Genomic DNA, 14,843 nt, shown 5'->3' with positions numbered 1-14,843 from the left:
GCTAGTCTGCCCCACATCGATGAGTTTCCCCTATCAATCATCAGATTCCCTGGCTAGTGTATTTAGTCAGTGTGTTCTCCTTTCTCCGTGCCATTTCGTCGAAGTACCTTGAGTGTCTAGTGTTCTGGCCTTTTCATAGTGTATTTTCTCAGATTTGTGTAGTTTCCCTGAACTTTGCCTGGTTTCATTGGACTCTGATTTACTGCCTGCTCCTGACAGATTTGTCTGCTTTATTGGACAGCTTGGACCTCTGCCTGCCTCATCTTTACCGTAAGCCTTTTGTATTGAGAATTCTTGCATTAAAATGATTGAACTGCACCAGCTGCGTCTCTGTGATCTGCATCTAGATCCTACAGTACCACTTGTTTTCCTGGTCTCTGTAGGGATGCAGCTAACAGTTATTTTCATTGCGATTAACCTGCTCTAGATCAATCAATTAATCCATGAAATCCCCCCAAAAATTGATAATTGGGAATACTAATGACAATTTCCCCAAGCCCAAATTGATGTCTTAAATTTAATCCCAATCAATGTATGAATCGTAAATAGTCAAGTGTAGTCATTCCTTTGTATTACTGCTAGTAGACAGCAAGAAATAACTGTGCAAAAAAGTGTTTGTTAAAGGTCAGGATGACTTTGTTGGAAAGTGACCGATAAGGGGATATTATGGAAATACGGGTGTTTAACCATGAAAAAAGGAAGGTAATGGTGCCAATGGTAACTGGTATACAAAGGAGATAAGGGTTAGCTCCCATGTTGATAAGTTAATATTGTGTACAGCATGATGTTATGGTACTGAGTACATGAAGGATGACATAATGGTGTCCAAAGTTAGGAGGAACTTGAAAGGAGATAAGGTTGAGCATAAATGTGATTGATGTCTTTTCATAAGTTTAGTTGATTCTTGGAACCCTACTTTTGTTGCACATTCTTCTTGACAATCATCATTTAACTCTGGGGATTGTTTGAGAGCATTTATTTTTAAGAAAACGTGGATGGAAATCTGAACTCATCCGGCCCAAATAAAGATGTTCTTTTCCACAGTACCACAATGTGTCAATCTATTTGAAAATCTATGATCAAACACAGTAGTGGGTAGACTACTGGGCAAAAGTACAAAGAGAATACGTTCTAAACGGTTTTAAAGGAGTAGTACTATGTAGTTTTGGGGAAGACATTTTTTTATCAGAAGAGAAAGATCTTCAGTGACTGATTTTTGATTGCGAGGTAGTGTGGAAAACTCTGTTTGGCCCCAGAATTAGCATTAGCTCATTAGCTTATTAATTTGAGGATTCTACATTTCGCTCGTAGGAAAGATGAGTCTTGAGTCAAATAACTTGTAATGAATATAAAATTTAACAGATGTCAATGGGTCAAAGAAAATTAAATACCTATGGTTCAAGAGTCTCTAATTCAAGCAGCGTGTTAACAATCTGACACACTTATTCTGGTCATATATAGGCTGACCTAATCCACACATTCAGGAAGTTATGGAAAGGCTCCTTCATGCAGCAGATAGTGATAACTCAACATGTTCATTGTAACTGGTACAGCCCTGTCAATCACTGGCTGCACAGCATGTTCCTATGTTTTGTTTAAAGATAACATGTTCTGCCCTATCAACATAGGCGTCAGTGTGTCTCTTGTCATTGTCAAAGCTATAGGAAGACTGGAATGTTGATCCAGGTCAGAGATCTATGTGTGCACATAAACCATAAAGGCTTACAGAAGTCACTGACACCTGAGTTTCAGTAATCACTATTATCTGTTCAGCTCTGAGAGAATTCAGACATTTATCAGAAGTTAATTTAGAATTAAAACACATATCACCTTCACTGTAACAAATCTCTTGCTTAACTGTTTCTGGTATGTATTTTGTGTTGCATTGAGTAGTGATATTGAAACATTATGAGTGGTGAAATTAGTGATATTAAACATTATTCTAAACATTATTTTGCACCTATGTTAAGCCTGTTTAAAATGAAGGACTTCATTTTGGTCCAAAGTGTTTTGGTCTTAACCAACTAATTGATGCACAACATGCTGAACAATCTGCATTAGGTTCAGCAACCTTGCATCTGAATTGTTAAACTGTTTCAGAAATGGTGGACACATGTTGAGGAAGCCGGTAGGCTTTTTAATCTAATTGGTGTCCTCCATACATGATGCAGTAGAAAGGTCACTGGAACGTGTAAGTTTATTTCTATTGCACCATTCAGACACAAGGAAATGTAAAGTGCTTTACAGGGCCACGGTAAATACAATAATAATAAGACATTAAGAAAATGTGAAATTGGATTTAAAAGATAATAAAAGTGAAAAACGGGAGTGAGCAAATAAATACTAACAGATTTTTAAATTTTGTCAGTCACTGAAAAACAACCTTTTCAGTGATCTTTGAAAATGTAACTTTTATATGGGCATGTATTTGTTAATTACTCAGGCATCCAGATTAGATCATTTTAAAAGAGGCTCAATAACTGCAGCCTTCAGGGCCCTTGGGAAAAAAGCCGAACAAAATGAACACATTAAGTCAGACGTCATAGACTGTCCGTGTGTATCTTACTTTCAGCTACTTTGTTAAGCCTGGGTCCGCCTCCTCTTTTGTCCTTCGCTGCTGCAGTTGTCGTTTCTCCTTAAAACATCCATGTTGCTGTTATCTTCGTTGTTGTTGGATAAGGGCTGAGAAAGAATGCATCAAGTACAAAAGTAACATTTGAATTACAGGGCAGACTTAGCTCTGCTCGATGGAAATTTCTTTGGATTTTTTTTCTTCTTTCAAGTTCACTATGAATGAAATCATTGTCATCACATTTCAACACAGCAGACCTCCTGATGGAGCCAGCAAGTAATCCAGAAGAGAAGAATGATGACAACAATCAAAATGATGCTCCAGCAAAGTGTAGTAAGAGAGGCCAGTGGGCCAACAAGAGGGAGTTCATTTTGGCAGTAATTGGAGAAATTATTGGTCTGGGCAATGTTTGGAGATTTCCCTATCTGTGCTTCAAAAATGGAGGAGGTGAGTCAGTGACCGAAAGTATTCCTGTTTTGTACTTCAAACCTCAGAAGAGAACAGACTGGAAGAATTGTATTTAATCATTAACATTTAGTGTTTTGTACTTTGCTAAATTCTTTCCTGCAGGGGTTTTCTTGATCCCGTATGTTTTGATCCTGCTCACCTGTGGGATCCCCCTCTTCTTTCTGGAGGTATCAGTGGGACAGTTAACTGGTCAGGGTGGAATCACATGTTGGGGGAGAATATGTCCTTTATTTCAAGGTATTGATAATTTAGCTACACATTCAACACAGTGCAAGAAGTATTTCTAATCTGTCTTATATTACTTGTTTTTAAATAAGTATCTAATGCTGCATGTACCTAATGTTCAAACCTTTTTGAATTTTTTAAAATAGGTTTAGGCTACAGCAATCAAGTGATATCACTTTACATGGTGATGTATTATATTGTCATCCTGGCCTGGGCCTTCCTCTACCTCTTCTCCTCCTTCCACACTGTACTGCCCTGGGCCAGCTGTAACAACACCTGGAACACAGGTACACATCTGCATTACATTGGTGCCATAACATTATATACAACGTGTACTGTATTAAAAAAAGCAACAAAATGGTGCACTTGTTTAAGTTTGTCTTAAGCTCAACATAGTAACACATTCTAAAGATTTCTAGCTGCACTAACTTGTTTCCTTTTATTCTTCCTCTGTAAGAGAACTGCACTGATAACCATCAAAACGATTCATTTTATGGCCAAATAAATGAAAATGCAACGTCTTCAGTTAAAGAGTTCTGGCAGTAAGTACTGATATGATTAAAACTGTTTTAAAGTCATAAAAATATATTGACATCATTTTCTTCCTGCACACAGGAGAAGAGTCCTGGGATTGTCTGGAGGGATTGAGGAGATGGGAAGTATCCGCTGGGACCTGGCTGGATGTCTTGTGCTCAGCTGGGTCATTTGTTACTTCTGTGTCTGGAAAGGTGTGAAGTCATCAGGAAAGGTGCATGTATACATTTATTCTGCTCATGAAACTTCAGATTGCATAAGATGTTGTTTTGACATGCAAAATCATAAACCTTGATATCAAAATTGAACACTACTGAAGGCAGTACATATTGGTGCTTCTCTCTCAGGTCGTCTACTTCACAGCCACCTTTCCTTACATGATGTTGATCGTATTGCTGATCCGTGGTCTGACACTGCCAGGAGCTGCAGATGGAATACGATTTTACCTTTCTCCTGATTTGACGCGTCTGACTGATGCTCAGGTGAGATGTATGGGCGAGTGATGAGTGGATGTATAACTGATCAAAGTTACTGAACTTATTTGGCTGACACTGCATACTTACAGTTAAGGACTTCGACAGACTCTGATGTTAGTATTCTCCACTCAATATTGCTCATTATTCAAGACCGAAACCAAAAAGTAGTTCATCTTGACAAATGTTATGTGTGTGACCAAAGTCTAGTCTTACATTCACTGTCCTGCTTACCCAAACTATTTTTGACAGTAAGAGGCACTCAACAACACACCTATGTCTTGAGTCCACTGGTCACTTCTGTTTTCCTTGCTGACCCACAACTGATGTACCAAGTTCAGAACATACCACATCATAAAGAAAAAGGATGATACAAAGTTAGATGATCTCCGGGACAAGATGGGCCTGACTTAAAAAAAGAGTTATGAAAGAGATCATTGTTGACTTTAAGAGGAACTGTCCCAACCACATTCCACTCTACATCAACGGCACTACTGTGGAGTCAAAAGCACAAAGGTCCTGGGGTTGCACATCACGGACAACCTGACCTGGGCCCTGAACACCTCATCCCTGGCCAAGAGAGACCAGCAACGCTGGCTCTTCAAAGAACAAAGAACACAACCCATGGGCCCATAGAGCCTGTGTGCTACAGTCCTACAGTCCAGTTGAGAACATGTGCATTAGAGACTTCCTCTTACTTTGGATGGGTTTACGTCACGTTTTATTTTCATCTTCGCATGATGCATCGTTAAGATCTGAGACACACTGATTCAGAACTGCTGAGCCAAGTAAACATCAGTGTCATATATACCGATTAGAAGTATAAATATCATGTGGGTAATAAAATACGAAGAGGCATGTAATGATTACAACTCATTCAACTGTTTTTAGGTGTGGATGGATGCTGGGAGCCAGATATTTTTCTCCTATGCTGTCTGCGAAGGCTGTTTGCCGGCTTTGGGAAGCTACAACAAATACAACAACAACTGCTACAAGTAAGAAAAACAACTATTTTCTATGAACTTACTTTTTATGCCTTTTACCTGTTGGTGTGATGCAGGATACAGCACATAATAATCTTTTTTAATTCCAGAGACACGTTTGCCTTGTGCATACTAAACAGTGTAACCAGCATTGTTGCTGGCTTTGCAGTCTTCTCTGTACTCGGCTTCATGTCGTATGAGTTGGGTGTCGACATCTCAACGGTGGCTGAGTCAGGTATGGGATTGGAAGGGATGGGAAGTATTTCGCCTGTCTCTGGATAGATTTTGTCTCCACCATAGCGTCACAGCTGTACAGGATGCAGTCATGAAACTTTACAGTTGTAACAGTTGTTACAAGTGTGCAGTTGAGATCAGAATGAAGGACATGTTTAAAGATGGATGTGCCTGAAATCGAGGGTTAATGGACCACTCTATTCCAGTTTCAATCATTCCAGTCCGTTTGAAAGATTAGGCAACAACAGCCCAAATTGGTGTGTATAGTGTAATGAAACAGTTTGAATTTGGCAAAACAGGTGGACTGTACCATGTTTAATGTAGTGCATGCCTTCTATCAAACAAGGCAATATCTTAGCAAAACACATACAGTATGCTATATGTCAATACCAACATAGGTTGAAAGGTGACAATGCATGGATGGTTAGGCATATTGAATAAATTTGCTACAGTTATTACCATATTTAAGTTCACTTGGTAAACTTGTTAGCAAGTTGGGTTGCATTTGGTGAGAATTAAGAGTTTTCAGTTTTAATTTCCGACCACACTGGGAACGCAAGCTCAGCAGCTCATTGGTCTAATGCTTTTATCAAAATGACCCTACCCATAAGCACATAATGATCTACTGTATAAGAAAACCAATGTCTAACCTAGTTTGCCATCTGCTTGTAGGTCCAGGTCTGGCATTCATTGCCTACCCTCGGGCAGTGGCCATGATGCCTTTACCTCAACTCTGGGCTGCCTTCTTCTTCATTATGATAATCTTCCTTGGAGTGGACAGTGAGGTAAAGTGTCACCATTGATCTCATACTGGCTTGTTGACTAAATTGTAAGTATCGATTTTGAACAAATGTGAACAGGAGCCATTTTATCTTTTACCCACAGTTTGTGGTTCTGGAAGGCTTGGTGACGTCCATATCAGACCTGTATCCATCCTTCTTTCTCACTGGTCATCGACGTAAACTTCTTCTGCTCTTCATCTGTGTTGTGTCCTTTTGTATTGGCCTGATTATGGTGACTGAGGTAAGAGTTAATTTGTTTAGCCTTTGCATTTCTCTCCTTCTCTGTGTCAAATAGGTCTTGCCTTTAACCCTTTGACCAAGCCTATGTTTCTGCCCTTTCTTCTGTTATGTGCTTTAGGGAGGACTTTATGTTTTTCTGCTGTTCGACTACTACGCTTGCAGTGGAATGCCAATCATGTTATGTGCCATTTTGGAGTCCATTTGTGTGGGATGGATATTTGGTGAGCAGCAAAATCATTTGTTTCAAGCATGATAAAATTACAATTTTATTTATTAATCATAATTAACACGTGCTTTTTAAAAATGTCCAATCAAAAATATAGTATATTAAAAAGGTCACCTGTATCACTGTATATTTAGGCTTTGTTGAACCCAAAGTAGCAGAACCCCTTTCAACTATAACTACTATAATTAATAACTGTTTCAATTTAGGTGAAACAGTTATTTCAATTTAAGGTATTTAAGGTTTAAGGTTCCCGTTGTGAGCGTAAATAACCTCAAATTATAATGTGGATGAAGGTTCTCAGTCATCCAGGTCATGGTAATGTGATATATCGTAGGCAACTGGATGTTGTTACGTTTTTCCGTCTCCTCCTATCTGTCTGCTCTGGATCTTTTAGAGGTTTTGACAAAGGTCCAGTTTGGGTATCCACAGTTTTAAAGTGCTCCCCTGATGTGCTTCTGTTCCTTCTCCTTCCCCTCTGACTTTGTGGGCACGGTCTCAGCCCGATGGTTTAGGGTTCTGATGACCCACAGCTATGGAGAGAATTTTGTTCCTTTATTATTCAATCAAATAGAATAGATTTGAAACCAAAAAAGAGATTTGAGAGCAAAAGAGAGTAAGTGGCAATCAATTTTTTTTTTTTTTTGAGATTGAAACAGAACAGGTTGCAATTGAAAAAAAAGATGAGAGAGCATATTTCTTCAACTTCAATCAAAACTCAAAACCATTTTGCTTATAAATCAGTCCTCTTTGCTTTCAAGAATTCAACTGCACTTGATGGGCGGGGCCTACGCCAGCTATGCCTTCCGCATTACACACACTTCCCCCTTGTGCTGCTTGGAGGTACAGTTTAGATTCTCTGCCCAAGCCCAAGCCCAAGCCCGGAATTATTTCCCACCACTATCCTCGGGCCGGGCTGGGCCGGGCCGGGCAGGGCCCTTGATAAAAGCATTTGTGTAGGCTATGTTTTTTTTTTTATCATTACTTTATTAATTAGCGATCCATTCCGTTCTGAATAAACAAACAATGCAGTGTACATGCTTCGTCCTTGTTGCATTATTCATTAAGATGATTGTAAACAGACTTCTGTAGTTCAAACAACTCGGAGTTGTAGTTGTGAGCGTCAGTTATAACAGCCCACTGTAACGTGGGTGTAATTGTAAGTATCGATGTAGATAGAAACTCTTCTCTCATCCACCAGCGTAGGCCCCGCCCATCAAGTGCAGTTGAATTCGCAAGCAAAACATAAGCAAAATGGTTTCGAGTTTTGATTAAAGTTGAAGAAATATGCTCTCATTTTTTTTTTCAATTGCAACCTGTTCTGTTTCGATCTAAAAAAAAAAAAATTTGATTGCCACTTACTCTCTTTTGCGGTTTCAAATCTATTCTATTTGATTGAATAATAAAGGAACAAAATTCTCTCCATACACAGCTTGTGCTCCAGTGGGGCACAAGCTCGTGCAGACAGAGGAAGAGACGGAAAAATGTAACAACATCATCATTCCTTATGTCGCAGGAAGCTCTGAGAAACTCAGGCAGGAGGATCGTCAATTAACATAATATCCCGGTTCACTTCACTTCAATCCTACCAACAACGCTGAGGCAGAAACTTGTCCATCCTAAGGACAAAACACCCAGGCATAAGCAGAGTAATGTCAAACTGGGACGACCGTCTTTGAACAGATGAAGTGGCCTACGACATTACTTATCACCCACCTACAATGCTGTACTGAGTTTCTTCCCCAGACACCTTAACAACCACTCACACATGGGCTCACCTTGCCCTAGCAACCCACATGAAGGCCGGTTGCATCAACGACCCACAAGTGGCCCTAACGACTCTGAAACTCAGAGCTTACAGTGTCCTTAATGACTCTGTAAGGACACTCCCTCACATATTAAAAGCCTGCAACTCTCCTCCAGTTAGTTAGACCCGAGGAAGACTCTTGGATGAAATGTCTTCAACAAACTGAAACACGTCCAGTTGCTTACTATATAGCACCTAGGACTCAAAATATAATGTTTTCTCCATGTTTGATCACATGCTTTAAAGCTAATATTGTGTTCCATCTGCAAGGTGCTGATCATTATTACAAGAAGATAAAGGAAATGATTGGCTACTACCCTTCGCCTTATATGAAATATTGCTGGAGGTTCCTCACACCACTGGCTTGTACTGTAAGTAAATTTATGGGGAAGTTCAGAAGACAAAGTCAAGATGGACATTCAGCTGAAAATGGGACAAGAAGACAAAAAATATCTGTGGTGACTAAAAATGTATGCTGTTCATTAAATGTTCCCTGTATGTCTCTTCCTTCATTAACAGGGAATATTGCTTTTCTCACTGGTCAAGTTCACCCCTCTGACATACAACAACACCTACCAGTACCCTGGATGGGGCTATGCCACTGGAATAGTTCTTGCTCTCTCTTCAGTTTTCCCGACTCCACTGTGGATTCTCTATAGCATCGCAGTAACTCCAGGAACAGTGAGACAGGTAAGTCTATGGGACAGTGGTGGACTCAAGGGCAAAAATATAAAACAAAAAGGGCACCAGCTGTATGCGGTGGGGCACCAGCGCACAGAAAGTTGTGATTCATTTCACACTAGAGGACACTTGGTCAAGTTTTTTATCGATCATAGGGGAATCTAAGAAGGCAGCGTTTTTTCAAGCATAGGGGCACCAGATCACAGGCAGTTATAGACCCTTTTTCAGCCAACGTCATATAATATATGCGCATGCATATTGGCAACGGAAGTGGTGTTGTTTTCCAGCTGTTCTGACTGACAAAGACGAGGTAGCAACTGGTTATCAAGCATTTACAAACTGTTCCCAGCATCAACATGTCATATGGTTGTTGCGTATACGGTTGTACGAATTGCTTCCAGGACATTCCAGCTGAAAGGACAGTAACACAGAAGCATAATTCATCTTTGCATAACAACTACGTATATCATAGAGCTCTGAGTTTTCTCGTTTGTTGATTATAACCCAAGCCTCATAAATCGTTGTCTTGTGTCCTTGTCTTTGACTAGGGAGAATTTCTGATCTCAAAACACAAAACTCTGAGTCTATGTCATGGTATTTGATGTTCTGTACATGACCACAGACAACGTATTCATAAGCATCCACGATCTTTAGTTGATAATCCCCCTGCATAGCTTGACAAGCTGTTTCTCCACCATACTTCCGTTGCCTAAATGCGCACGCATACGTTCTACGTCATCATTGTGTACAAACAGAAAAAGGGTCTATAGGTTAGTTGAGTAAGGAAGTACATCAGGAAACTCCTTGAAATATGATCCAGTTTCAACAAAATCAGTGAATGAAGTCATAAAGTTGTGTTTGTTTCTTACAGTAATCAGTGAGGCCGCTCCCCTGGAAATAATAATAATAATAATAATAATTTTATTTATATAGCGCCTTTCATACATAAAATGCATCTCAAGGTGCTTTAAACAAATCAAACAATTAAAAACAGTATTAATCAACAGTCAGGCAGTAAAAATACACAGTGACAACAAAACAATAGCAGTGATAAAACAAAAACAATCATACGAATAAAATTAGGCCAAGTTAAAAACAAATCAATTTGAGGAAAAAATAAAAAGATAAAAGATACCATACTCAGATCCCCAATTATATGCTCTATTAAAACGGAATGTTTTAAGTCGATTTTTGAAAATAGAGAGAGTATCTGCCCCACGAATTTGAATTGGGAGTTGATTCCAGAGAAGTGGGGCCCGATAGCAAAAAGCCCTGCCTCCCATACTACTTTTTAATACTCTAGGCACAGCCAGCAAGCCTGCATTTTGGGATCGCAGAGTCTTATTTGGGTGGTAGGGAACTATAAGGTCCTCAAGATATGAGGGTGCCTGACCATGTAGTGCTTTATATGTTAGGAGGAGAACTTTAAAATCTATTCTAGCAGATACTGGGAGCCAGTGTAGAGAAGCCAAGACAGGCGAGATATGGTCTCTTTTTCTCGTCCCAGTCAGGACACAGGCAGCAGTGTTTTGAACTAATTGGAGTGTCCTTAGTGACTTACTCGGACAACCCGACAGTGAAGAGTTACAGTAGTCAAGTCGTGAAGTCACAAATGCATGAATTAATTTTTCAGCGTCCTTTAGAGATAGAAGGGATCTGATTTTGGAAATGTTACGCAGATGAAAAAAGGCAGTTCTTGAGATTTCTTTAATGTGAGAGTCAAATGATAAATTCTGATCAAAAATTACACCAAGATTTCTGACCGTGAGGGCTGAAGTTAAAGAGATGTCATTTAAAATAACAGTATCATTGACTAGATGTTTTCTAAGATGTTTAGGACCCAGTACAATAACTTCAGTCTTATCTGAGTTGAGCAGCAGAAAGTTACGAGTCATCCATATTTTAATATCCTGCAGACAAGCTTGAAGTTTAGATATTTTGTTGGTTTCGTTAGGTTTAAAGGATAAGTATAACTGAACATCGTCCGCATAACAATGAAAATTAATGTCATATTTTTTAATAACGCTACCAAGAGGAAGCAGATATAAAATGAATAGAATTGGACCAAGTACTGATCCTTGTGGAACGCCATAGCTCACTTTGGTGTACAAAGAGGATTCATCGTTAACATGTACAAACTGAGTTCTGTTAGATAGATAGGATCTAAACCAGCTTAATGCAGTACCTTTGATACCAATTAGTGTGTCTAGTCTCTCTATTAGAATTTGATGATCAACGGTATCGAAAGCCGCGCTAAGATCAAGCAGAACAAGTACAGATAGACATCCCTCATCTGATGCAATAAAAAGGTCATTCGTGACCTTAACCAGAGCAGACTCTGTACTGTGGTGCCTACGAAAACCTGATTGAAACATTTCAAATAGACTATTATTCTGTAAAAAATCCTTTAATTGATCTGCTACCACCTTCTCCAAGATTTTAGAAAGAAAGGGAAGGTTAGAAATTGGCCTATAGTTAGCCAGAACCTCCGGATCAAGCGTGGGCTTTTTAAAGAGAGGTTTGATTGCAGCTACTTTGAAGGATTGTGGTACATAGCCTGTTAATAGTGAGGGGTTAATCATATCTAATAGAAAAGTGCTAACCTGGGGTAACATGTCTTTGAGTAATTTAGTGGGAATAGGGTCAAGGAAACAAGTAGCTGATCTGGAGGAGGTTATTACTGATATTAATTGCTGAGGCCCTAGTGGTTTGAAGCAATGAAGGTGGTTAGCTGGTCCTGTAGCTGAAACAAAGTTCGCAGTGTCAGTGTTACAAGAAGGCAGTAATGTCTTGACTTTCTCTCTTATAGATAAAGTTTTGTTATTAAAAAAATTCATAAAATCATTACTTGATAAGCTTATAGGAATAGCTGATTCAACAGAGCACTGGCTCTGTGTCAGCCTGGCAACACTACTGAAAAGAAACCTGGGATTATTTTTGTTGTTCTCGATTAAAGCTGAGCAATATGCTGCCCTAGCAGCACGAAGTTCCTTCTTGGACAATTTGAGGGTATCCTGCCACAGTACTCGTGATTCCTCCAGTTTAGAAGAGCGCCATTTCCTCTCTAATCTGCGTGTCTCTTGTTTTAATTTTCGAGTCTGAATATTGTACCATGGGGCAGTGTTACTGTGCTTAAGCATCTTTCTTTTCAAAGTAGCAATAGAGTCTAGTGTTGTACGTAGTGAATTTGAAACTCTATCCACAAAGTCATCAATTTGGGAAGGGCTATATGTGACTGAAGAGACCTCAAATGTGTTGAGACAAGGTATTGAACCCAGGGCTAGTGGAATCAGTTCTGCAAATTTACTTTAAGTATCATCAGAAAGAGATCTTGAAAATAATGACGTCCATTGTTTTTCCAACCTAATTCTTGTCCCATTTCTTGTTTATAGAGACTGAAAACTTTGTGTACTCCAGCAGCCAACCTGCATGATGCATCACCAAAGAAGACCCTTGACCCAGAAACACCTCTATCACAAGCGGAGCTGTGTGCTTTAACTGAAAAAACAAAAAACTGACAGGTCTGAAGGTGAGTCACGTAATAGAGACATCAGTGCATAGATGCTCAAAGTTGAATGGTCCATTACTGATGTAATTTAACTTTGGCGTTTAAGGACATTAATGATCTTCTCAGTACACTCAAACAATTGGTTCTGGTAGAATTCATAATAGCAGTACATTGGGTCAGTAACATAACCAGCATCCTGCACCTCTGAGGTGATCCATAAAGGATGATCAAATGATACACGGACATGATAATGCACGGCCATGTATTGACTTGCAGTATACTCTCACTGATGCTTCAAGATGAAGCTAGTGAAGAGAGGCCAGAATGAATTAATGTACATGATATTTACTTTGACACTTTATAAAAGTTCAATAATGTTTTTAATACAGTAGTTCTGTCGGACAGATATATTATAGGATGTTACAACTGATACACATACTGCACTCTACATGAGCTGCAATGCTGAAATCACAACAAGCAGTTAATAGAGCTTGAAGCCATCATTTATGAATGAACACAAATCAATAATATGTAGATATTTTAAAAGGTCTCAGATTCAAAGTAAATAATGTTAAGTTACAGCTCTACAAGTCTCTTTAAGTTTGCCTACTGACTGGCCTTGTGATGATTAGACCAAAAGACCTGACAACAGACCCAACTCATGTTTTCTGTCGCTATATGCTGTGCATGACTCAATATTGTTCAGTCCCCTGCAACTAGTAGTTTCTGAATATTTTTCACACTGAAACACAAAAGGCAATTACAGCAGATATATTAAATTAAAAGTATAATATAGTAACACTTGCTATTTTTTCTTCTCATCCTCACAGAATCACGTTGTTTTGCACCCCAGAAGACCTCATTAGTGCAGTGCTCGCCTGGATTCAGCAAAGTGCCACAACATGTGTGAAATTATGTAACTCTGTTTCTGCATTTATTGTGTTTACATTATAACAGATTATCAGCAGGCCCACCACCATTTTTTTTTAATCGAGGGGGCCAGAAAGGGTCACTGATAATCTTGGGGTGGCCATGATAGGGGTTTGGGGGGCATTGACGGACAGTCAAAATTAGCTGGCAGGCGATGCGTTTCTTGTTTTCATCTTATCTTCATTATTTAATTACTGTTAATAAAAAGTACCTAATGTTAAATATCAGATAGAAGCATGGTATGTGTACAGTACTCATTAATGAGAAGCATATTATGCATATGCGAAGGGGGCGGGGCCAGTGGGTTGGCCAAAATGATATTAGTAGGGCCAGGGCCCCCTTGACCTCCTCTTTGGGTCGCCATTGATTAGAAGTGCAAATAAACATAGCACAAAAAGTAAGGAAATTTTTGTTTTGTAGATTATTTCTTTGTTGTGACAATGATTCTTGGCAATAATTCTTATACCATTGGAAAGCTTGTTTATTTCCCTTTTTAAATTGTGCCACATTTGTAAGGAACATGCATTTGTGGGATGAGCAGCAGAACTGAGTATGTGGGCTGCGCCCATGAAAAATTTGCCACATCTTCTCTGCCAAACAGCTTATTCTGCTATTGAGTCTTGTTTGGTGGATTGGATGATTGAAGTGGCAATTTAACAATTTATTAAGAACCATACACCAGCCTGGTCACACACTGCTGTGCGATGGCATCCCATTCTTCAACCAGCATTTTTCGCAAGTCAGCCAACGTGGTTGTGTTGGTCACTAGCACGAACAGCATGCCCAAGCTGATCCCACAAGTGTTCAATGGGGTCGAGGTCAGGACTGCTGGCAGGCCATTCTATCCTCTCCACTCCCAAATTCTGTTTGTAGTCTCTGAGAAACCCCGCTCTATGTGTGACCAGGCTAGTGACCAGCATGAGGAGGAGGTGCCAGGCTGTTGTGGCTGTGTATGGTTCTTCCACACATTACTGAGGAACTCCTACTCCTACTGAGGAAGAAGAAACTAAAAAGCAGCTTTGCTTGAAGGAGCTTGAACTGAAGCAGTCTTCCTCAGTTACTCTGACTCTCCTTCTCATTACTTTGATGTGAACAAGTGTATTCGTCTTGTTCCTCCTTTTTTTGAGAGGGATGTAGATGGATACTTTGTTTTGTTTGATTGTGTCGCGACTTCATTAAAAGT

The 14,843-nt window shown here is 39.5% G+C and overlaps 1 protein-coding gene across 1 annotated transcript; it reads left to right on the top strand.

Annotated features, from left to right (window-relative positions):
* Nucleotides 1-2,591: 2,591 nt before the first annotated feature.
* Nucleotides 2,592-14,012, top strand: LOC311266100 (sodium- and chloride-dependent GABA transporter 2-like). Its single transcript, XM_084368286.1, has 15 exons — nucleotides 2,592-3,019; nucleotides 3,143-3,277; nucleotides 3,412-3,552; nucleotides 3,723-3,807; nucleotides 3,881-4,013; nucleotides 4,147-4,281; nucleotides 5,164-5,267; nucleotides 5,366-5,490; nucleotides 6,162-6,274; nucleotides 6,375-6,512; nucleotides 6,630-6,732; nucleotides 8,812-8,912; nucleotides 9,061-9,231; nucleotides 12,615-12,751; nucleotides 13,561-14,012. Exons 1-14 carry the CDS (start codon nucleotides 2,794-2,796, stop codon nucleotides 12,738-12,740), a joined length of 1,836 nt encoding a protein of 611 aa, XP_084224412.1. The 5' UTR covers nucleotides 2,592-2,793; the 3' UTR covers nucleotides 12,741-12,751; nucleotides 13,561-14,012.
* The last annotated feature ends 831 nt before the right edge of the window (nucleotides 14,013-14,843 follow it).

Source organism: Pagrus pagrus, assembly GCF_965226575.1.
Source record: "Pagrus pagrus genome assembly, chromosome: 12".
Lineage (NCBI taxonomy): Eukaryota > Metazoa > Chordata > Actinopteri > Spariformes > Sparidae > Pagrus > Pagrus pagrus.
This window is presented reverse-complemented; position numbering and strand designations above follow the sequence as displayed.